Source organism: Argopecten irradians, chromosome 5, assembly GCF_041381155.1.
Source record: "Argopecten irradians isolate NY chromosome 5, Ai_NY, whole genome shotgun sequence".
Classification (NCBI taxonomy): Eukaryota; Metazoa; Mollusca; class Bivalvia; order Pectinida; family Pectinidae; genus Argopecten; species Argopecten irradians.
The window spans coordinates 38,767,009-38,792,363 of record NC_091138.1 but is presented as its reverse complement, the minus strand read 5'-3'; the positions used below and the strand labels follow the sequence as shown (position 1 = coordinate 38,792,363).

Here is a 25,355-nt window from a genome sequence, read left to right as displayed (position 1 = left end):
TATACTTCATCATCTAGTGAACAGGTGAGATTCATAATCAGTTTATACTTCATCATCTAGTGAACAGGTGAGATTCATTATCAGTTTATACTTCATCATCTAGTGAACAGGTGAGATTCATAATCAGTTTATACTTCATCATCTAGTGAACAGGTGAGATTCATTATCAGTTTATACTTCATCATCTAGTGAACAGGTGAGATTCATTATCAGTTTATACTTCATCATCTAGTGAACAGGTGAGATTCATAATCAGTTTATACTTCATCATCTAGTGAACAGGTGAGATTCATTATCAATTTATACTTCATCATCTAGTGAACAGGTGAGATTCATTATCAGTTTATACTTCAACATCTAGTGAACAGGTGAGATTCATTATCAGTTTATACTTAATCATCTAGTGAACAGGTGAGATTCATACCGGTAATCAGTTTATACTTCAACATCTAGTGAACAGGTGAGATTCATTATCAATTTATACTTCATCATCTAGTGAACAGGTGAGATTCATTTCATTATCAGTTTTCATACTTCATCATCTAGTGAACAGGTGAGATTCATTATCAATTTATACTTCATCATCTAGTGAACAGGTGAGATTCATAATCAGTTTATACTTCATCATCTAGTGAACAGGTGAGATTCATAATCAGTTTTATACTTCATCATCTAGTGAACAGGTGAGATTCATTATCAATTTATACTTCATCATCTAGTGAACAGGTGAGATTCATTATCAGTTTATACTTCATCATCTAGTGAACAGGTGAGATTCATTATCAGTTTATACTTCATCATCTAGTGAACAGGTGAGATTCATTATCAGTTTATACTTCATCATCTAGTGAAACAGGTGAGATTCATTATCAGTTTATACTTCATCATCTAGTGAACAGGTGAGATTCATTATCAGTTTATACTTCATCATCTAGTGAACAGGTGAGATTCATTATCAGTTTATACTTCATCATCTAGTGAACAGGTGAGATTCATTATCAGTTTTATACTTCATCATCATCTAGTGAACAGGTGAGATTCATAATCAGTTTATACTTCATCATCTAGTGAACAGGTGAGATTCATTATCAGTTTATACTTCATCATCTAGTGAACAGGTGAGATTCATTATCAGTTTATACTTCAACATCTAGTGAACAGGTGAGATTCATAATCAGTTTATACTTCATCATCTAGTGAACAGGTGAGATTCATTATCAGTTTATACTTCAACATCTAGTGAACAGGTGAGATTCATTATCAGTTTATACTTCATCATCTAGTGTGAACAGGTGAGATTCATTATCAGTTTATACTTCATCATCTAGTGAACAGGTGAGATTCATAATCAGTTTTATACTTCATCATCTAGTGAACAGGTGAGATTCATTATCAGTTTATACTTCATCATCTAGTGAACAGGTGAGATTCATTATCAGTTTATACTTCATCATCTAGTGAACAGGTGAGATTCATAATCAGTTTATACTTCATCATCTAGTGAACAGGTGAGATTCATTCATCAGTTTATACTTCATCATCTAGTGAACAGGTGAGATTCATAATCAGTTTATACTTCATCATCTAGTGAACAGGTGAGATTCATTATCAGTTTATACTTCATCATCTAGTGAACAGGTGAGATTCATAATCAGTTTATACTTCATCATCTAGTGAACAGGTGAGATTCATTATCAGTTTATACTTCATCATCTAGTGAACAGGTGAGATTCATAATCAGTTTATACTTCATCATCTAGTGAACAGGTGAGATTCATTATCAGTTTATACTTCAACATCTAGTGAACAGGTGAGATTCATAATCAGTTTATACTTCATCATCTAGTGAACAGGTGAGATTCATAATCAGTTTATACTTCATCATCTAGTGAACAGGTGAGATTCATAATCAGTTTATACTTCATCATCTAGTGAACAGGTGAGATTCATAATCAGTTTATACTTCATCATCTAGTGAACAGGTGAGATTCATAATCAGTTTATACTTCATCATCTAGTGAACAGGTGAGATTCATAATCAGTTTATACTTCATCATCTAGTGAACAGGTGAGATTCATAATCAGTTTATACTTCATCATCTAGTGAACAGGTGAGATACATAATCAGTTTATACTTTATCATTTAGTGAACAGGTGAGATTCATTACCGATTCATACTTCATCTCAATCAGCAGTACATTATTGAATTTATTGTGATCAAATAGATAAAATAGTGACGTTATTTAAGCCAATTTACAACATTTTTTTTATAGCAATATGTATAGAGTGTTTTTAGAAGTAATGTCAATTATTAAAATTAAATAATTTAATAGCATGTGCAAACTACACACAATTTTTCTTTTTTTTTCACAAATTATTCTATTCCAAAATAATGTTTTTAGATATTATTTTAAATCAAAGTACTTCTATATGTATTTTCATTTATTAAATGTGTAATCTTCATTTTACAAATAGGTTTCAAAACTTTCCGTTCCTGGCAGTCTTGGACCAAGAAAAATAGCCAGCAAGGTAAGCACACAATTCAAGTATCTTATGTCAATGTACTTAAAGTGGAAAACACTAAGAAAAAGTGTTACTTTGTGTACAACAGCCTTGTGAATCTGATGGCTTCTAATATTTAATTTGTTGTACATTTCAGACCCTGGAGCCAGATCCTATTATGAAGCTAAAGAGGATTATAGGATTTGGTGGAGCTTCTTTTAGAGATGTAAGTCTCGGCTTAATTTTCTAACCTGACACCCAGAATTTCATTTAAATTCATGATAAACGCATCACATTTTAAGGTAAAGTGTATTATTATAACTTACAAATGATTCATAACATTATCTGTGTTATGAAGTTTTTCTGTTCCTCAATTCCAGGTACTTTGGTCAGTCGATGCATCTAATGTAGTCTATCCGTGCCATGCTGTAGTTATTGCTATGAAGATCAGCAATGGTCATCAGCGTTTCTTCATCGGCCATACAGATAAGGTACGAGTCTGTTTATCTTAAAGCGAATACTAAAACAGAAATGTATGATAATTTGATATTCACTGCAACCATACCCAAGTTTTTGTCGTATAAATTTCATTGTAACAACTTGTTTTTGTTTTAAAATGTCCAACAATTAATTAGATATGAATATTAAGCTACTACTTGGTATGTGATATTAGACTACATTCTTAAAAAGTAGTATAACAATTTTGGTTAAAATTCTGTTTGTAATTAGGTATCGTGTATCAGTTTGACTGGTAACTCGTCCCTGTTGGCCTCTGGACAGACAGGATCCCTCAGTGCCGTCCGTATCTGGAAGTTCCAGACAGGAGAATGTCTGGCTATGTGTAAAACACATGTCCACTCACTCCACAGCCTCAGGTAAACGTCACAAACAACAGATACATGGAGATGTTAAATATAAAAGCAAAATATCATTAGTGTGTGAATTTATAACAGAAGGTTCTGCATTTTGCAAAAACTAAAAGATTCTCTATATATGTAACAAGCTCAGTATACAGTATAACTAGTCAAAACATGTCCTTGTCTAATAATCCAGATTCCTTTCTATTCCAGCATAATTACCTTCTTAATGCAAAGTAATTAAAATATGTATTATAATTAGGAAACCTGTCTATACCGACCAAATGTACTGGTCCACTGACCTCCAGTTATGACAAGTTTCACTAATTCTGTGAATACACTGTCAACAACTTTTACAACTTACTGAGGCAGTGAATACATTCAGTTTGACATTTGTTTTGAAATGGTTTTGCATTGCAGTTAAACCAACAATCTGTTTTTCTTGCAGCTTTTCTCACAAGGGGAATGTTCTGTGTGGTGTTGGCAAAGATGGACATGGTAAAAATGTAAGTTCAGATTTTATGTCAGTCTTAGGTTACAATGCAAAAGTCCTTATGATCCAAAATAATCAGTTATTGTGTAAAAAAGACTTGTAGTAGTAAAGTTCTGTTACTACAGAGTGCACACAGTAAATATTGTTTCTGTTTCAGATGGTTGTAATCTGGGACACATCTAAAGTGGCCAAGTCTCGAGAGGTGTCGGTGATGGCCAAAGCTCATACCGATGTAGAAATAGTCCGCATGAAAGTGGCTGCCTTTGATGATACCAGGTATTGTATTATAGAGGAATTAATATTACAAAATATTTATGTAGTGAAAGGCTCTCCAAAGGTGGGTATTGTAATTGCTATACAGTAGACCCTCGATAATTACGGACACCGATAGTCCAGAAATTTTACAATCATGATGGATATATTAGAAAACAAATTTTGTTATGGATTAAGTAAATGGACTCTTTACAGTCTGAAAAATTTGCAATCCAGACAGTTTGGACTGTGGACAGATTATAAAGGGTCCACTGTATAAGACATCAGAACATTTTACCATTAGTTTTATATCTTCTTTCTGTTTTAAATAAACTGAACTCACTGATGATTTCATCTCATAAAATATGAGAAATATTATTTGTTTATTTTAAACATTATGACTGATATTTTGTGTCCTAGAATGGTGTCATGTGGACGTGACAACATACGACTGTGGCGAGTCAAAGACGGACACTTGAGGTCAGCCCCGGTCAATCTAGGAGAACATCATACTGTGGAGTTTACAGATGTGTGCTTCGAGGCAGGGTACCACGCTGATAAAGATCCTACCGATAGATTAGTGTGAGTAGCCATTACATCCACTCCGACATTTTAGCATTAAGTAGCAGCGTACAGTAGATATCACTCATGCTTAGTGATATACTCGTGTAACCCGCTATCACCATAAATGATGTGATTTATATCCACAATCACAATGTAACAGAGAGAACAAAAAAAAATAAAAAATAAAAATCAATAATAACAATGGCAGCTTTGGTCCAGAATAACTGACAAAACAAATAAGTAAAAGAGCGAGACCCAATGGATTGATTGTTGTTCTGAGGACGGTTCCCTTGAGTCGAAACGTGTCAACAACTATCTGATTAAAAAATCAGCTTACTGGAAGGAACTACCGTGTTGGACTCGCTCTTTTACTTATTTACCTGGATTATTAGTGAGGCCTCTGTATTCTTTTGGATCACGGCCGGTTCCATCAAGAATTTCTACATTTTCCATAACCCAGTAGTGTAGTGTTAAATAAAGAGTCACTTACATTCACTTGGAAATTTTTGAAGTATTTTCATAGACAATGTTATGTATAATTTACAATATTGTGGCTGTTTGTACATTGTATTACTATTACAAGTATGCTTGTTTTACACTTTTTGATAGACTATGAATATAATTCATTATATCTGTTTAAATGTACATGTACAGGTATGCCTGCAGTAGATCGGGTCACATATTTGAGATAGAGCTCCAGAAAGTTTCTATACAAAATGTCCGTCGACTACTGCCAACAGATACAAAACCTGTCAAAGAGAAACAGACATTTCGATCAGGTAACGTCTTTAACTGTCATACATCTATCCTGTATTTGCATATTACAGAGTTATCTGCACTTGCGGGTAGGTATTGATTGTGAAGTCATGTGTTTGGTAGCGTAACGCCATACGTTTCGGAGAAAACGACGTGAATTGTGCTCACAAAATAATGACGTAACAATCGATACCTACCCGCAAGGGAGCTAACTGTGTAATATGCAAAGACGGAATAATGAATGTCGGATAGACACTGTGATTATAGTCAGACTGTTACATATCTCAACTTTTGTTTTACACTAAATAATATTTGTATTTAGGATCTGGTATTGGGATCAACTGTATGACGGTGAACGAGACCTTCTGTGTGACAGGATCAGACGATGGATTTCTCCGTCTGTGGCCTCTAGACTTCGCTCATGTTTATCTTGAGGCTGGTAAGAATTACTTTTGCAAATTCTTCTTTTCATAATAACTCTCTGTGAAATAATCAAAGTAAAATTGTTCAAAATTTATGACTTTAGCATGTGAAAAAAAGTAGTAATTTCACTTCTATTTACCTGCAGAAAATGTAAGCTGATACTGAGAGTAAGATTTATTTAGTAAAGAATTCAATTAAGATTTCTGGTACCCTAATTATTTTTAGACCATTTGTGTATAGGTCTGTTAAGAAAAGTAACAATGTTTATTGGTGTTTGTACAGAACATGAAGGTCCAGTCACGGCTATAGATCTTACCTCTGATGGACTCCAGATATTGGCAGGAACAGCGATGGTGGGTCATTATTGATAATACAGTTATACAAGTTTGTCCTATTTAATAACAGTCGGTAATGTAAACCACTTTATATTTGAAAGATACAAATGTTCCCATCATTCTTTGAAAGATCTCAAACATGAAAATATTTCTTATTACATATAACAGGAATACATAATAATCAGTAAGAGCCCTTGATACCAAATTTATGTATTCATGAATTATGTTGAAGATAATGAAGATGCGAAATATTGTATACAAAATAAAGTTATTTACAGAAGTCAGTGACTCTGATGCTAATGTTATACAGCAATAAATCTTGATAGTAAGGTTTTCAATGGCTTTTAATTTTATGAAATATTCATTTATAGTGAAACTTGCTTCTTTGTTTTGTTTCACAAAATTTCAAATTCAATATCACTTGTTGCATTATACAGTATGGGATGTAATATGTATATGTTTCCATGGTTACAGGGCACCTTAGGAACATTAGACATCTCCACTCGAGCCTATACTACAGTGATGAGGTCACACACAGCACGTATTGCTGATGTGGCTGTGGATCCGTATAGGAAACACATGGCTACAGTATCTGAGGACCACTCTATCCGTGTGTGGGACTCGGAAACACTACAACAGGTAGGACCAGCAAATCTGTCCATTGGTTTTCAGTCAATTTATATGTAATTTCATATTGCTGTTTTGAAGTTACTTTTCATGCTTTCCCCCACAAAACAGGAGCCAATGTCAATGCGTTACCAATGTTGGTTTTGTCCAATACCTTTTTGTCCTCTTTCAATATCAGGTGACTTCAGGCAAAAACATTTTGACAGAATGTTTGTAAACAAATTGACTGAGGAAAGCAGTACATAGTCTAATGAGTACTTCTTGTGCAATTTTACCTGTTTATAAGAATCACTGTAGGACTTTGGTAACTGTGAATTTTGTTTACAGCTGTATGACTTCAGTGCACCAGACGAGTGTCCCTGTATCATAGACTACCACCCGTCCAGACAGGTGTTTGCCTGTGGCTTTGAGAGTGGGGTAGTTCGAGTGTTTAACGTACAGACCACAACTATGATGGCAGAACACAAGTAAGATTTTCAGAGACATACTTTTATATCATATACAGTGGAACCTCCCGAAACCGATCATGGTCGGTGCACATAATTTCGGCCGGTTAAGAGAGGGTTCGGTTTGGAGAAGTGAACCGAATACCGATCATTACGATCCTGACTTAATCGATCGGAAGTCGTTTTTTTACACTAGTGTACCGCATGTATGCCTAGTGTTCGTTAAAACCGACCGATATTGATTGTTAATGTGAATGTTATCACAAACGTTTAAAAGGAATGGATTACAACTATCTTGATTTTGTTACTGCTTATAAACGTAGTTTAGTTAGTTAGTTGCGTGAATGTTCTTGTGGATGTTCTCGTCTGCACTAACCTACATACGGCCGATCGCTTCCGGTTACGTCAAGAATCAAATTATATGGTCTAATTACACGATGATCAGTCGATGCCGGTCATTATATGACATAGTCATTTTCTAAAACAATACATGGCTTCGGCTTCTTCATACAGATAATTTACAACATATGTAAATAAAAAAAACCCGTGTGATTTGAATACGACTATCTCTTTATTACTAGCTCTGCTTGTTTTCATATAGTAAACAAACCGCGTGCACGTGGTAGACCTTCGTTAAATATCTAAACAATAGACATGATTAAATAATTTCACCACTATCTTGGGTATAATTACCGTGTACCTATAGCCTTCACATCTGTATACATGCCCCAGGACATGGCATGCGACAACTATATGGTACATGTACGTGTGTATTTCACGGTCGGTTGATCAGACCTCAATGCAATCTATCGGTGTCGCTCAGGTAAGGCCGGTTTTCAGAAGTGTATTTTAGTTACATTTGACTATTCCGATCTCAAAATCGGTCCGGTATTCGGAATTGGGAGGGATCGGTTTTGGGAAGTTTTATATACTATTAATAAAGAGGAATTCATTCCGTACATGACATCCATGTTCGGTTTCTAGAGGTGATCGGTTTTGAGAAGGTTCGGTTTCGGGAGGTTCCACTGTATATATTCCTAGATCAATTAACCTTTTGTCTGGAAGAACAAAGATTATATTGATTGTTAATTAACACTTAGCTTCCCAAAATATCATAATTAGAAATTTCCCAGAAACTAAATGAAATCATTTTGTGTGACTACAGGCAGCACCGAGGGAAGATCACAGGACTGGTTTTCTCCCCCACTGGAGACTATCTGTACAGCGCCTGTTCCAGCGGCTCACTAGCACATTATGATGCTATGACAGAGAAGTATGAACTCCTGCGTCTCCTTGGTAACACAGTGGCACGAGGCATCAGACATATGCCAGATATTCTGGCAATTAGTGCTGATGGAAGAAGAATGGCGTTTATAGGACCATCAGAGTACACAGTCTGTGTGGTGGATGCCAAATCTTTAGACGAGGTTTGTATTGCAGTCAAACCTGTAATAGACGACACCTTTATACAGTGGAAACCTATCTCTAACTGACACTGTTAGGAATCCTTAATGTGAAATACTCTAAATAGTGGACACATTTATAATATGGACAGTGGATAAAATTGTTTGAGCAAAACAGATGGTTCAGTATGAATACTCAGGTGTCTGTCATTAGCTTTTGTATATAAAATCTCATTTCTTCTCTACTTCAACATCGTTTTATCTTAAGCCGATACCAGTACCTTAGATGCAAAGTGTGCTGTTATTTTGCATGAAATGAGGCCAAAATAGTTTTACTAAACTGATTTAATTTTGCCAAAGTAATTTTAAAGAGATTATTTTATGAGTATTCCAATGTGATGGTTTAACTCTTAATTTACCTTATCGTCTATTAAAACATCTTGGCCCTAAAATTGTATTTGTTTTATAAATGCTTTGTGTATTGTAGGTGGTTCGTATAGACGTGACGACCTTTGACGTATCAAACGTTTGTCGGTCAGCATTAGATGCTGCTGTCAGACTCTATTTCGCCCCACTCAACGTGGGACACCTTATAGTGATCACATCCAGTCACAAACTACTCAAGTTCGATGCCAGGAATGGACGCATAGAATCAGAGGTATGGACAGTGCATGTAGGGTTTACTTAGAATGAGGAAGACCTTACTATAAAGTGACTGGAGTCATTTTCTGTATTAATATCAGTTATGGAGAATGTATCACCAAGGATATTCTTGTTACTGTAATGTAAGAGAATAACTGTCATGGATGGCAAACCATTTTGATCACTTTTACAGAGAAATCCTAATTTTGTTGGTAATATTTGTTATATTGGTATGAACTGTAACCCAATCAAATTACTCACACATTGGGCTGCCATCAATTGCTATGTTAAATTTGTTTGAAAGCAAAAGGGTTCACAACAGCTTTTGAAATTCTGTTGTCAAAATTTTGGTTGAAGTGAAATGTCAATATGTCTGTTTAGGGTTACCCGATCGACCCTAATTTTTTACTCCCGACCCTACTGTTTTTTCCCACTTTTATATGAAAAGAAATTAAAGTCTGGATTTTGATCTCAGTCTCTGGTTCCGACCATTATTTTAGAGTGAAAGACACAAAAAAAAAAACTCCCGACAAATATTTAATGGGTTCTATGAAAAAATGCTTCTTGTTTAATCCTTTATCATGTTTTAAATATCAATGTCATATATTCTGTCTGATTTGTATGACAGGTGGGAAACATTCATCGGACAGGCTGTTCTACTCTGGCTGTCACAAGTAGTGGCCGTCATCTAGCAACAGGAGGGGACAAAGTGATTAAGATCTGGGACTATAACATGAAGCTGGACATCAACTTCCAGGTAAACTTTTACTCCACTCACTACTTTAACACGTCCCCACAAAGTGAGTGAGCTCTGTTCTGCTGTGGGAGCATAATTTACCAAATAGTCTCAGACTCTGTAAATGAAAGAAATGAGTATTAATGCTAGGATGTTGGTTTTGGGTTTTTTTTGGTTTTTTTTACAAATTTTAGGGAATTCTTTGGGGTAAAAAATCAGACAACAGACTTACAAACCAAAGGGATTAAAGGGTTAGTTGCATTGTTCTTTAAGTTTGATATTCTAGAATTATTAGTTGACTGACATAATCTTCAGTTGTTTATGATTGATTTACCATATCGGGAATCTTCTTGATAAATTATTAAAATATCTCTACAGTCAAGTTATTGAATGGCCTGTATTCTGTCTACTGCTATTAGTATTTTAGATATCAGTGCTATTGTACTGTGCTTATATCTGTTGTTTTATCCTCAGGTCTTTATCGGACACTCAGAGAATGTGAGTAAGATTCTCTTCACCCCGGATGGCCAGGGTCTGCTGAGTGTTGGAGAGGCAATCTATGTGTGGGATTTCTTAGCATCCAAGCCCCCCTCTCCAACTGAGTAAGTAACGCTCCTATGCTAACACAGAGAGCCATTATCCCTCAATGACTTGTGACTTCTTATCTTACGCTAAGCTTTGGATCTCTGTTCACATGTGAATGGGTTTGTCTTAACTTGTCTGAATTTTTCTCTGGCTTTTCCACTTTCCTAAAACATTTCTATCTGGGCTTACACAAGTAATGTATCATAAACTATTTTACAATTGCTTTAAAGAAATAAAGTTTTATAAAGAGTCACGACCTAATCAGCCTAGTTATATCCATGAGCTACACACTTTAAATCATGAGATGTTTTGTTTTTCAGGGGTCGTGAATACAGAGAGAAAGACTACATGCAATTACAAAGGAACAGGTCAAGTGAGTACAGAAATATCACAGACAATGGTTACCACAAAGTACTGGTGTATTACACTGTAAACAGGTCAGAGGTCAATGACAATGGTTACAACAAAGTACTGGTCAGAGGTCAATGACAATGGTTACAACAAAGTACTGGTGTGTTACACTGTAAACAGGTCAGAGGTCAATGACAATGGTTACAACAAAGTACTGGTGTGTTACACTGTAAACAGGTCAGAGGTCAATGACAATGGTTACAACAAAGTACTGGTGTGTTACACTGTAAACAGGTCAGAGGTCAATGACAATGATTACCACAAAGTACTGGTGTATTACAATGTAAACAGGTCAGAGGTCAATGACAATTGTTACTATAGCTACCTACATCTATTATTGTGTATCATATTATTAATATGATAGGCAAATGATAAATTTATCCCATTTCATATTTCCCTAACTGTACAAGAATGAACCCCAAATATATCAACATTTATATTGATATATTTGCTTTGAGACTAGAGTTTTGAAGAATCTTTTTGGAAAAAAATGTCTGCTACATAGTTTACATATTTCCATTCTGATATAACTTTGCTTGTGTTATAGACAACAGTTTAGATGAACTTCTGGAGAGAAGTGTTGAAGATACAGGTTACCTTGAGCTACCAAGAAGAACCCCACCACGGCCAATAAGTTATAACTCTCATAGTCGTATAGATAGTCGCCTAGATACTCGTATGGATAGTTGTATAGAGGATCTTAGCTCCATACACAAAGTCTCCAATGAAGGTTAGCATTGAATGACATATAAATGAAAAACACAATTTATACATTACACTTGATGAAAATGAAATCCTATGGATATTGTTTTATAACACTATTTATTCACACGGGTGTTCTCTTTTTAAAATGCCTTTGCATTCCTATCTCAACAAAACAGTATTACTGTCAGCCAATCTATTAAATTTTGCGATTTCCATTTCAAAACAAATTTGCGAAAGATAACTTTTGCAGATTTTAAAAATTTAATGGAAATGAGATAAACTTTTACAAATTTACTTTGATTGCAAAATTTGTGAATGTAAATCGCATGCGAAAGAAAGTTGGTTTAGCCTACAGAATACAATTTCATCCAAATCTAACACACTTGTACATTGTAAGTTCATGATTCTGTAGGTGTAATCACATAAATACGCCCCCTGTAGTGATGAGAGTGTAATATGTCTCTTTTATATTTACCAGACGATTGTAATATGTCTCTTTATATTTACCAGACGATGATTTAGTGACTGGGACAACTGAGAGAGAAGCAATTTTAGTCGGTCCTGAACTGAAGACAAGATTCTCAGAGAAACATGAAGAAAGTCAGGATTCTGTATGTATCTCACCAATATTTACAATCTATAGTTTAAAGTTTATCAAAAAGTAAACTTTAGAGCATGGTCATGATTAGCTTTCAGTAAGTAGTTTTTAAGCTTTGTGAAATCCAAGTAGTTTTTTTAAGCATTGTGAAATCCAATGTAACTTGTCAAAACTGAATGTCACTTGGACCTGCATATCTGGATTATACAGGTTTTATTTACAATAAGTTAACACTGAACATATGCTGGAATACACATAGATCTGGTTTAAATGAGAGTCAGTTTTGACAGGTTATACTGTATGTATTTATGAAGACTTATCTAGAAAACCTGGTTGATTAGCTGTGGTGTATTTATAGGAGGAGGATGATGATGGAGTTGAACCTCTTGCTCCCAGTCCTCAGCGTCAGAAGCACAAACAGTTTGGTGCCAGAAAGCCAGGGAAGAAAGCTCCTGTAGTTAGTCCTGGAGCCAAAAGAGAGGGCGAGACAGTGAAACCGTCCTCACATAAACACTTCCAACAACGGGAGCAGACCTATGGCATGGCACAGGTAGAAAGTTGATGTTGTTTATATCTTTACAAAATATTTCTCTGTCTTCATCCAGTATTTATGGTTGATTATGATGTCAGAAGTTTGCAGACAAAATATAGTGCACTTTTTAGGATATCCAAATACTGGATAAGTTTACTCAATTTAGTTGACAGCAATATATTTGTATATATACATTTACAAATCCCTTCTACGATAGAAAGGCAAAGTGAAGTATATGATGGTATAACTGACACCCAAAACGTGACCATCATGACGTCACTAATGTTAATGTGGTGACGTCATCTGATCACCGTCAAAATGGCTGTTCCATCTTGTTGATTAAATCGCTGTTGATAATCGGTTTTCCCGGTCTAGCTTAAACAATGCTAATGCAGATTCCCTAAAATGAGTTGATAATGTAAATATAGGCATTAAACTGTCTTCCTATGGCATCTTTGGTCTATCTCAGAATGTGTGCTAACACGCATTATGAAGATTGTCTTTAAAGCTCTGGCGTCTATATAGACCATAGATGCCCTAGAAAGATAGTTTAATGCTTAAATAAGTGTACCAACAATGAAATATTTGTTGTCATTTACTTTGTAATTTGAAAAGTTTGTTATGATAGAAAATTTTGTTGTTTTCGTGGTTTTTGTGTAATCACATATATAACATCTTGACCTTCAACCTTTCAAAGGCTCGTTATTTTGTCTATCGTTACAGAGACGCTACACGGCCCCTCCTAACCAGGCTGGTCTGAAACTGAAGTCTGTGATTGGTTATAATGGGAATGGTAGAGGCAACATGGTGTGGCACCCAGACACAGGTACAGCACACATCTGTCTACAGAGATAAGAAATTTTCTCTAAAAATCGTAACTTTTGTTTTCCTTTACACATTAATGTGCACTGAACTAATTGTCAACAATTATAATTTGTTTGAAACCTCATATCTATACTTAAATGTTAACCTCTATTTATCTGTGCAGACCTGTTTGCTTTCACTTCTTTTAAATAAAATGTTCTCAAATTATCTGTTAAGATCTGTTTGCTTCCATTTTTCTGTACAGTCCTGCATGCCTACACTTCTCTGAACTAAATGCTTGCCTCCATTTATCTGTACAGGTCTGTTTGCCAATATTTCCCTGTACTGGAATGCTTGCCTCTATTTATCTGTTCAGGCCTGTTTACCTACATTTTTTAACTAAATGCGTGCCTCTATTTATCTGTCAAGGTCTGTTTGCCTACACTTGTGGCTGTATGGTTGTGGTGGAGGACCTTAACACAGGAGAGCAGAGACATCTCACTGGACATGTGGAGGAGATCTCCACTATGGCCTTACAGAATGATTGTCAGGTAAATACATGTTCTGTAGGGAGTAAAACTGAGCAGTGACATGACATGCCTTGGCTTCAACCCAGCATGACAATGTATCATACAACCATTGTCTGTTGTACTGTACTATCCAGGACTAACTGTCACAACAATGAAGCTTCCAGGGATTTATTACTTTGTGCATAATTATTTCCAAAAAAATGAATCCTGTAAAATGATGGGAAGAATATTTAATGAAAATTTACAAAACAATGGTGAACTGTACTCAGTCATACTTTGCACAGATTTAAGTTAAGTGAAAATCTATTTCAGACATTGTTTATTCTTAATTCCAGATTCTGGCGTCTGCCAGTGGTTCCTTTGGTCTATCTGCCAGTCAGATCTGTTTATGGAACCTACAGGAAATGACGTGTCACAAAGTTCTACAGCACCACGAACACGACATTGTATCCCTGGCCTACTCCAGGGACGATCGCTTCCTTATATCAGTCGGTGTGTATACCATCGGTTAATACAAACTCTAAGGGACCGAGATAAACTTCGAGTTATCCGAGTGTTCCAATTAAGCGAGTTCTCAATTAAGTCTACTGACGAGAGCAACTGTTTTTTATCATGTCACCATTTGAGACGGGTGATGTTTATGAACAAGTAATGAACATGTACTTTAGCTTTACAATTGATTATCGCTGATGATTGTTGATACAATATAACTTAAGTTCATTGCTAAACATTGACATTTACGGCATATTTATGAAAAAGAAATTGACATCTCAGTGTCCAAAAAATCTCAATTCCAGTTATATGAACATTATGTATGATTTAGGTCATTCGGACCGGAGAATTACTTTGTATTATCCAAGTTTTTCGAGTTTTCCGAATTCAAATTTTTCTGAGTTTGTTCAACAAAGATAAAGAAGGAATTCGGCTGAGACCAGCAAAGTACGTCGTATTAAGCCAGTTTGTCGAATTATCCGAGTTCAAGCAAGTTCCACTGTAATTTTTATTAGAGATTACAAAGTTTCAGTCATTTAGAGCATCAGCTATATCAGCAATAGCATCAGCAGTATTGATCAGATAACAAATTTATGGTTCCCAGTGCCAATTGTAATTTGAATGCGACAAGCTGAGCAATGAATTGATCTGTGCTTAAATGGTTGTCCATTACCTTTGAACAATAAAAGCTAGCCCTCCTATATGATTTTCAGTAGTAAACCACTAGCATCTACCACAAGACTTTCCTCTACATGGCCTTGGTTCCAAACTCAACAAAGTCTTGAATATGTATGATGTATTTTAACTTTATATGTGTTGTAGGTGACTATAGAGACTGTTGTGTCGTAGTATGGAGTACCTATGACTACGAGATCCTAACAAGCTCCCGAGTGACCAGCCCAATCCATGAGCTGAAGTGGGACCCCTACACTGTGAATGAGTTTGCCTCGGTCGGGGAGAACGGCACTGTGTTGTTTTGGCTGTTGGACGAGACTACCAGTGAAGTGTGTCTAAACGTCCACGAGGCTGAAGTCCCCGAGGATCTATTACAGACTCACCACATGGTAACTATTTATTGTTTACTTGTCTCATATCATATTTAGGTTATGAAGTTCGAGTGATTCAAGCTTTGACTGACATGAAAGAAAAAAAAAATTTGTCTCTTAATGTTTAGGTTTAGGGTCCACTTTGATGCCCAAGTGTGTCATCAAAAGTTTAGTCCATATATCTAAGATTTAGAGACAACACTGTCGTAGTATGAAGAAGATCAAAAATTTTGAATTTTACATTCGTTGAAATATATAGTTTGTCCAGGTCTTCTGATGTGTGTTTGTTCTTCCTTGATAGGGGTCTAGAATTTGAAAATTGTTCTCTTTTCAACAGACTTAAAAGAGCATGACAACATGATGAATGCTGTAGTTTATCAATTGTTATAGTTGTTTCATAGATAAAGCTTGATCTTTTAAGTTCTTGTATAAACCATATTACATTTACTGTCGATAAAGGGGAGCGGGGCTATAGACTTCACGTCGATGGTGTACGCCGGAGACAGCACACTCTACGCGTCAACAAACAATGGCAAGGTGTCTGCCTGGGACACACGTCACAACACCTGCTTCATGCACTGGGAGGCAGACAACTGTGAGATAGGTAAGGATAGCTACATCTGACTGGTGAATGATCTTGTTCTTAAGAAAGTGGTACTTATTAAAATGAAGACATCATTGTGATGGAAAGGGAATTGATTTGGAGCTTCATTCAAATTTGACAGTGGGTTAGAATGAAGACGATTTAAAAAATTAAAAAAAAAACAAAAAAAACAGACTACCTGTTGAAAGTGGCCTAAAGTTCATTGTCCAGGGGCTTACAGAAAAAATTTGTGTATTGAACTTGTCGCCTTCCTTTTCTCATTCTTAATATACTCTTCCATGTTTGTTTCTTGAAACTAAATGTTGTATACCTAAATATTTTGCAGGTGCCTTAGTGTGTCGTGGCGGCCGACTGCTAACAGGAAGTACGGGGCGTAATCTAAGAATGTGGTCTGTCGTTGGTGTAGGAGAGATGAGGTTACCCGGGGAACACAATAACATGAGGGGTGGTGGCCTCACTATGGAAGACGAAATGAATGTGGATGGAGAGGTGGTGTCTCTGGCATTTGATGAGGCACTAGATATGGTAAGGCTTCAGACATAATATGTGTTTGATGAGGCACTAGATATGGAAAGGCTTAAATGTGTTTGATGAGGCAATTAAAATGTTTAAAGAGTTATATTTGAATATGCTGAAGACTTTAATGTATTTCACTAGATATTGTGTTTGATGAGGCACTAGATATGGTAAGACAATGTGTTTGATGAGGCACAGATATGGTAAGACTTTAATGTGTTTGATGACACTGATATCTTAAATGTATTTGATGAGGCACTAGTATGGACTTTAATGTGTTTGATGAGACACTAGATATGGTAAGAACTTTAATGTGTTTGATGAGGCACTAGATATGGTAAGACTTTAATGTGTTTGATGATGCACTAGATATGGTAAGACTTTAATGTGTTTGATGAGGCACTAGATATGGTAAGACATAAATATGTTTGATGAGGCACTAGATATGGGAAGGTCTCTAGATATGGTAAGGCTAAAATGTGTTTGATGAGGCACTAGATATGGTAAGACTTAAATATGTTTGATGAGGCACTAGATATGGGAAGGTCTATAGATATGGTAAGGCTAAAATATGTTTGATGAGACACTAGAGATGGTAAGACTTTAATGTATTTGATGAGGCACTAGATATGGTAAGACTTTAATGTGTTTGATGAGGCACTAGATATGATATGTAAGACTTTAATGTGTTTGATGAGGCACTAGATATGGTAAGACTTTAATGTGTTTGATGAGGCACTAGATATGGTAAGGCTTAAATGTATTTGATGAGGCACTAGATATGGTAAGACTTTAATGTGTTTGATGAGACACTAGATATGGTAAGACTTTAATGTGTTTGATGAGGCACTAGATATGGTAAGACTTTAATGTGTTTGATGATGCACTAGATATGGTAAGACTTTAATGTGTTTGATGAGGCACTAGATATGGTAAGACATAAATATGTTTGATGAGGCACTAGATATGGGAAGGTCTCTAGATATGGTAAGGCTAAAATGTGTTTGATGAGGCACTAGATATGGTAAGACTTAAATATGTTTGATGAGGCACTAGATATGGTAAGGCTTAAATGTATTTGATGAAGCACTAGATATGGTAAGGCTTAAATGTATTTGATGAGGCACTAGATATGGTAAGGCTTAAATGTGTTTGATGGGGCACTAGATATGGTAAGGCTTAAATGTGTTTGATGAGGCACTAGATATGGTAAAACTTAAATATGTTTGATGAGGCACTAGATATGGTAAGACTTAAATATGTTTGATGAGGCACTAGATATGGTAAGGCTTAAATGTATTTGATGAGACACTAGAGATGGTAAGACTTTAATGTATTTGATGAGGCACTAGATATGGTAAGACTTTAATGTGTTTGATGAGGCACTAGATATGGTAAGGCTTAAATGTATTTGATGAGGCACTAGATATGGTAAGACTTTAATGTGTTTGATGAGGCACTAGATATGGTAAGGCTTAAATGTATTTGATGAGGCACTAGATATGGTAAGACTTTAATGTGTTTGATGAGGCACTAGATATGGTAAGGCTTAAATGTATTTGATGAGGCACTAGATATGGTAAGACTTTAATGTGTTTGATGAGATACTAGATATGGTAAGACTTTAATGTGTTTGATGAGGCACTAGATATGGTAAGACTTTAATGTGTTTGATGAGGCACTAGATATGGTAAGACTTTTATGTGTTTGATGAGGCACTAGATATGGTAAAGACTTAAATATGTTTGATGAGGCACTAGATATGGGAAGGTCTCTAGATATGGTAAGGCTAAAATGTGTTTGATGAGGCACTAGATATGGTAAGACTTAAATATGTTTGATGAGGCACTAGATATGGTAAGGCTTAAATGTATTTGATGAGGCACTAGATATGGTAAGGCTTAAATGTATTTGATGAGGCACTAGATATGGTAAGGCTTAAATGTGTTTGATGAGGCACTAGATATGGTAAGGCTTAAATGTGTTTGATGAGGCACTTGAAAGGCTTAAATGTGTTTGATGAGGCATAGATTATGGTATAGATATGGTAAGGCATATGTATGCTTCATGAATAAATGTAATTTCTGTGAAATAAAGTATTGCATGTTTCAGCGTTGATGCAACAAATTTACCATGATATCAGAAAACGGGATAAAAAAAACTTTATATCGATAACTCATGTGAATGAAAAACAAATGCTGTCAAATCTTAAAATTTACCATGATATCAGAAAACTCTTTTGTTATTTCAGGGAATTGTAGGTACAAGTTCAGGAACACTTTGGTACATTAACTGGCCAGAGAGAACAAGTATACGACTGGTATCAAGTCACATGTCCAGGGTAGGTATTCATTGAGAAATTCTAAACATACAGTTGTGGAATTAGAAATGAAATATACAACACAAAATTCAAATGCATACTGTTTACTTCCTTGATTTTCAAAGTAGAAATATACCTTTATGTATGGATAATACATGTGCATCAAACAAGTTGTATGGTTGCTATTAAGTCTATCTGTTCTAAATCTAGGGTGATTACTGGTTGTGTGAGTATATGTGATGTAAATGTATATATGTGATTTGATTGACCAGGTAAATGGCCTGTCGTCCTGTAACAGTTCCCACGTGGCCTCCTGTGCTAATGATGGAAGTTTACGTGTCTGGTCCGTGGAGGATCGGGAACAGCTGCTACAGTTCCAAGTCAGAGATCAGGTCAGTTTGTTTTTTCTTCGATTTGTTAACTCATCTCTTTAATCCACTCTAACGAAAAGGGTCAAAAGTTACATGTATATTAATCCAAAGATAAAGAGAGAGAGAGAGAGACAATGTTTGCAATCGTTTTCCCTAGTCATTGTGCCAGATTAACATAGAATTTTTCACTTATAAAAAAAAAAAAAAAAAATATGTAATACTTCAAAATTTTGAAATTCCATCACAATTTTGATTTTCTGTTTTCAGTCCTGTACCTGTGTAGCGTTTGCTCCGTCGGGTCCAGACACAGTTACTATGACGACCGTTAGTAACCTCGAGGAAGCTCCTGTGGTCGCCCATCAACACCTAGAGAACAAACAGCTGCCCCAACTTGTGGCTGGGTACAGTGACGGTACTGTACGGCTGTTTGACCCTAACAAGGTGGAGATGGTCCTAAAGATGCATCCTCATGCTGTATCTGTTACTGCCATTACTTTCTCCTCCGATGGTAGGTTCAGATAGCTGTTTATGAAAATCTTTTGGATACTGGTACTTGATACCGATAAATAATCGTTACTCATTTTAAAAAAAACACCCAGTACATACCCATTTTAAAAAGTACCAAAACTCTTATCGGTATAGGGTAAAGATAACTACATGATTTTCTAAGGAAATCCACATGTAAAAAGTGACTAAATGAAGGAGGTAGGCAGTGTGAGTAAGAACATGATATTTAAAAGTCTTATAATTCTGTTTTATAATCAACGATACATTGTTTGCACAACAACTCGTGTATTTTTTTTTTTTTGTAATTACAATGTTAAAGCAAATGAAATCTATCTGCAGTTAAATAACCATTGTATTTTTTTGAAAGTATCGTTATTGTTTTGATTGATATTGGTATGGTAAAATACCATTTTATGTGATGAACTAAACTTTTAAATAATAATCGAGAAACAGTCCTCGGTTCCCCATCATGTGGTTTAACAAAATTTACAATGGAAATATGGAGTCTTGAATAAATTCAAAGAAAATATTGGGTGATTTCCTCTTCAGTTCAAACATATATCAACTGCTATCCATTTCGAAATGTTGTCCTGATTTTATTATTCACTGCATTTATGATTAATATAGTTTTGCCCATATACATTTTACATTTAATGTGTGTTTTGTACAAGGTGTATTATAGCAGTAAGGCCATTTCAAACTTGCCTTTACCCCTAAACCATACCTTAATTTAATTATCCAGGTCGTATGATAATCTCTGGAGGAAGTGACGGTCTGATCGCAGTCAGTAGTCCCACCACAGGAATGACGGTCAGAGTCATCAACGACCATAAAGGTGCTCCCATCACCAACATCGATGTCACAGACAAACAGGTAAATAACCAAAAAATAAACAGATAAATAACCAAAAATAGACAGGTACCTAAAAGGTGCTTAAAGGTGCTCCCATCACCAACATTGATGTCACAGACAAACAGGTAAATAACCCAAAAATAAACAGGTACATAACCAAAAATAGACAGGTAACAAAAAGGTGCTCCCATCACCAACATTGATGTCACAGACAAACAGGTAAATAACCCAAAAATAAACAGGTACATAACCAAAAATAGACAGGTACCTAAAAGGTGCTTAAAGGTGCTCCCATCACCAACATTGATGTCACAGACAAAAAGGTAAATAACCAAAAATAAGCAGGTTAACGAAGCAAAGATACACAGGTAGAAAAATCAAAAGTAAACTGGGAAACAAACCAAAATTAGCAGGTAAACAAATTAAAATCAGTAGAAGCCTTCAGGACGAAGCCTTAGTATTTAAAAATAAGTACTCTAAGAACAGAGAAAACAGAATGTTTACTTGGATGATACTAAATGTTTGTTCTCAATATTGATTACAATTAATCTTCATCATAATATACCATAATTTGGTTAAAATTTTATAATCCTGACTGTATTTTGATATTTAAATGTGCTTTGATTTCATAACTGACCGTTTTATTTTATACCACTAGGACCAGGATGTTGGTATCACTGCCCCACTACTGTGGCTGGCCACCAGTGCTGACCGCCGGGTCAGTGTGTGGTCAGCTGATTGGTCAAAGGATTTCTGTGAGCTTGTTGATTGGCTGACTTTCCCTGCCCCAGCATTCACACCAGATGGAGCTGTCATCTCCAAACAAGATCAGGTAAGTTATAGTAAATAAATGTTACCGAGTAGGCCAAACAAATTAATGTTATCAGATAGACCAAGCTAAATTAATGCTGTGAAATTAAGTTATATCAATTTTCCTTTTCTCTGTATTTCCAGGGTTTATATGGTAACCTGCCTCCAAGTCTTGCCAAATTTTCTCCTGAGGAGCAAGATATCATAGTGTACACAGGCTATGGCAATCAGAAACATGTGCAGTTTTACAGTCTGTCTCAGCGCAAGGTAAATAAATACTCATTGTTCTTAATAAGGAACTTTTCATAGTGTTACAGAAAATTAAAATCTAGAAAAATATTCAAAAAGATTATGGAAGTTATACAGAGGTTTTTGTTTAATTTACTCAATTTTGCTTTGATAAATTCTTATCCTAACATTTAAACCTGGTTATAACCTTTGATATTTTCAATATTTGAGGTAAGATAATGTTTTGTCATTTTGGAGCTGAATTTTACTTGACATGAAGGTTTTGTCTTCAGAGTATCAGTTAGAATGTATATTGTTCTTTGAATGTTTTGTACAGGTGGTGAGGACGTCGGCCCTGACACATTGGTCAACCTGTATGGATATGAGCCCCAACTCCTTAATCACTCTGGGTGCTAATGGTAAGTCTGACAACGACTTAATTATTATCCAAATCACTGCTCTTTTGGATAAAGTTGTCAATTATGTATGACCCATAAGGTTAATGTTAAATCACTAATCAGTAAGAAATTTATTGATTCATTAAAAGTCAGTTAAATTTTAATGGGAAATCACTGATCAGTCAGGAATTTGTAATGATCTGTTCTGAATACTGACATAAATGCAAACTTTTGATTTGTATTTCTAAAGCAATCCTGCTATTAAAATGAGTTCTATTACAGAGAGTTTGTTTAACTTTTCAGAGCGTCTAATGAAGTTGATGGATTATTATGAAGGAAGTTTCCAGGATTTTACTGGCCACAATGACTCTGTGACAGTTGTAAAGTTCTCTCCAGATAGTAAATACCTGTTCTCAGTGGCTCACGCAGAAATACTCATATGGGAAGTTAATGTTTAACCATGGTCATCAGTATCCTGTCATAGAAAATAGTGTTTTACCCTTTCAAAAGGCTTTGTTTCAGGGAAAACAAACTGTTTGAAAAGTGTTATCTGTATATGAACTGAGTGTAAATGACAAAGTTATGCATACAGCAGCATTCTAAATGCTAAATCTCTATTCTGTATTTACACATTGTAGAGTGAATGTGTGTTTGGATTATCATATCACTACCGATAGGTTGCATGCAAAAAATTAGGTTGTTTTCTCTGAACACTTGCAAAACCTACCTTGTAGGGGAGATAACTCTGTAACATACAAACACAGAATTTCAGAAGGCTGTATCAAAATCATTCCAAACCAAGGAATCTCTGCAAGATGTGATATGTTGAATGAGAGATTCTTACAATGAGAGATCTGAGGAAAATTTATTGAATTGTATATATCTATAAATATTGGTATATTATAATGGTCATTTTATATATACAAACATTTTTATTTATATGAAAAGCAAATTCACTATCTGTCTCTATATCTTAGTGCTGTAGAAAGCTTTATAATTTAATTCTTTAATGTGTTGTTGTGTACTAATCATGATTTTATAATACATGTACATATCAAATTACAGTAACAGATATGTAAAGCAAAAACAAATGATGAAAGATGTTCAATTACTTGTATGAAACATTTTGTGAAATCATATAACGTGATTGTAAATGAAAGAGTAGATGACTATGTATGTATGTATGATTGTTTCTTTGATTCCAAGATTTGTAGGTAAATGTGTCTGGTTTAAAAGACTAAAGGATGGATGCTTTTAAAATAGGTAAATAGATGTGTATTAATAGTTTATAAATCTAAGATCTATGGATGTATGTATCTAGGCATATATATTTATCTAAAACCTATGAATGGACTCTATGGTATACAAATATATTACTGTCAGGTATGTGTAGATGTAAGGTGTTTGGATCAATATGTTAAAAAAAAGGAGTCCACAAACCGGCATAAATATTGTTCTATTACAAGCATTTGAATAGATGTATAAATATTATATGTTTATCATTGATTAACAAATTTGTTCACAAGCTTTTTAGACCAAATTTGTTCACAAGCTTTTTAGACCAAATTTGTTCACAAGCTTTTTAGAGCAGCAAATTTTGATCACAAAGTAAGAATCTACATCGTGTAATGCTAATAAGTATATTTATTAACCATGATATTCCATACTGTAAAACTTATACCATTTATCCAATTGGATGACTGACTGTGATATGGCTGTGGAGGAGAAACAGTATAAATATGAAAGTTTGAAAAGTAGTCGTATGTCTCCAGAATATGATGTATTGAGTACAGTGTAAGCTGTCAACTTAAACTTTATAATACACGGACTTGGCACAATTTTCCAACTAACTGTCTATATATAATAAAGTTTATATGATTTACATATACGATAGGGTGATAATCTGTTCAAGTCTCGATGCTTTATAATATGGTACTATTTAGTATAATTAATAAGAATTTATATGCTGTTTAATACTTTTAGTAAAATACTGGGTGGACAGACTCATACTTATGTGATAATGAAATGTTATGATGAATGTTCACCTTGTTTGTAAACATGAGCTAGTTGTAGTGTGATTAAAAAAGTATATCTATAACTGTAGCTTTGTGTTTAATAAATTTGACAATAGATCTGAAACTATCATGATTTTTTGTTGTTTTTATCAGGACATATTCCTGTGGACATACCGGGTACACACGTGAAATTTGTTAAAGATGCTTCACGGCCGACAGAGCATAAATGATATTCATCAAATGGTGTTTAATCGTGTATATATATGTCTAATTAACAAAACAAAAAAATATAATTTATTTTGCCTTTGGTACATGCACAATCAGTACTTCTTTCCGTATAGGATATAGTGCCACAAAAAATTTTCGTGATGCAATTAATTATTTTTTTATATTTTTAACTTATAAAGTAAAATTAGAAGCTCAAACTTTTCAATGGTGGCAATGGTGTAAAGTAAGTAACTTTTGTGACTGAAAAAAATAAAACTTAATCGTCTGCTCCTGTTTTTGATAGTAGCTTCAATGGTATATTGGTCAATAAAAAAGTCAACTAAAGCTAGGCTACTTGAGTTTCAAAAGCTGATAGAAATCTTGAATTTACAACAATATTTGAGTATTCAAAACGACATATTTTCGTGAAAGTGAATTAGATGAACTGAATATTTAGAATTGTGTAAGATTTAGTTGCAAAACATCAAATTCATTAATTTGAAAAACGAACAAGTTTGATTATATTTTAGCAGGATTGGACACGGGGGTTCATACTATCGGTGACCATGTAGCTCCATCTGTTGAGCATCCACATCATGTCTACAATTTCTCCTAAGTTCAGAGCTGCAAACAGTTTAACATTGTTAGTTAGACCTCCTGCATCAGCTCATTGGATTTCACAAAAGACATTACAAATGGAATTGTTATGAAAATCAACACCATTACATCCATGTAACAAAGTCTGTATAAGATATTACTTTATGTGAAAAAAAATAATGAAATGATTA

The 25,355-nt window shown here is 34.9% G+C and overlaps 1 protein-coding gene across 4 annotated transcripts in view; it reads left to right on the top strand.

The window, feature by feature from the left end:
• Positions 1–24,487, top strand: part of LOC138323791 (WD repeat-containing protein 90-like) — a 32,010-nt gene extending 7,523 nt beyond the window's left edge. The window contains exons 9-43 of one of the 4 annotated variants that reach the window (XM_069268638.1): positions 2,476–2,529; positions 2,660–2,728; positions 2,883–2,993; positions 3,232–3,377; positions 3,808–3,865; positions 4,010–4,128; positions 4,525–4,686; positions 5,323–5,447; positions 5,747–5,863; positions 6,130–6,200; positions 6,657–6,821; positions 7,137–7,276; positions 8,421–8,682; positions 9,146–9,316; positions 9,929–10,057; positions 10,511–10,638; positions 10,942–10,994; positions 11,580–11,762; positions 12,248–12,348; positions 12,694–12,885; positions 13,591–13,693; positions 14,101–14,222; positions 14,537–14,693; positions 15,516–15,757; positions 16,199–16,343; positions 16,669–16,868; positions 19,111–19,200; positions 19,452–19,571; positions 19,818–20,058; positions 20,800–20,892; positions 21,091–21,128; positions 21,568–21,741; positions 21,864–21,986; positions 22,285–22,366; positions 22,649–24,487. In XM_069268638.1, coding sequence (XP_069124739.1) covers positions 2,476–2,529; positions 2,660–2,728; positions 2,883–2,993; positions 3,232–3,377; positions 3,808–3,865; positions 4,010–4,128; positions 4,525–4,686; positions 5,323–5,447; positions 5,747–5,863; positions 6,130–6,200; positions 6,657–6,821; positions 7,137–7,276; positions 8,421–8,682; positions 9,146–9,316; positions 9,929–10,057; positions 10,511–10,638; positions 10,942–10,994; positions 11,580–11,762; positions 12,248–12,348; positions 12,694–12,885; positions 13,591–13,693; positions 14,101–14,222; positions 14,537–14,693; positions 15,516–15,757; positions 16,199–16,343; positions 16,669–16,868; positions 19,111–19,200; positions 19,452–19,571; positions 19,818–20,058; positions 20,800–20,892; positions 21,091–21,128; positions 21,568–21,741; positions 21,864–21,986; positions 22,285–22,366; positions 22,649–22,803 — 4,641 coding nt within the window. In that variant the 3' untranslated portion in view covers positions 22,804–24,487. Of the gene's footprint in view, positions 1–2,475; positions 2,530–2,659; positions 2,729–2,882; positions 2,994–3,231; positions 3,378–3,807; positions 3,866–4,009; positions 4,129–4,524; positions 4,687–5,322; positions 5,448–5,746; positions 5,864–6,129; positions 6,201–6,656; positions 6,822–7,136; positions 7,277–8,420; positions 8,683–9,145; positions 9,317–9,928; positions 10,058–10,510; positions 10,639–10,941; positions 10,995–11,579; positions 11,763–12,247; positions 12,349–12,693; positions 12,886–13,590; positions 13,694–14,100; positions 14,223–14,536; positions 14,694–15,515; positions 15,758–16,198; positions 16,344–16,668; positions 16,869–19,110; positions 19,201–19,451; positions 19,572–19,817; positions 20,059–20,799; positions 20,931–20,996; positions 21,035–21,090; positions 21,129–21,567; positions 21,742–21,863; positions 21,987–22,284; positions 22,367–22,648 lie in introns of all 4 variants that reach the window. The other 3 variants (XM_069268639.1, XM_069268636.1, XM_069268637.1) reach the window with 3 other exon arrangements.
• Positions 24,488–25,355: the final 868 nt, after the last annotated feature.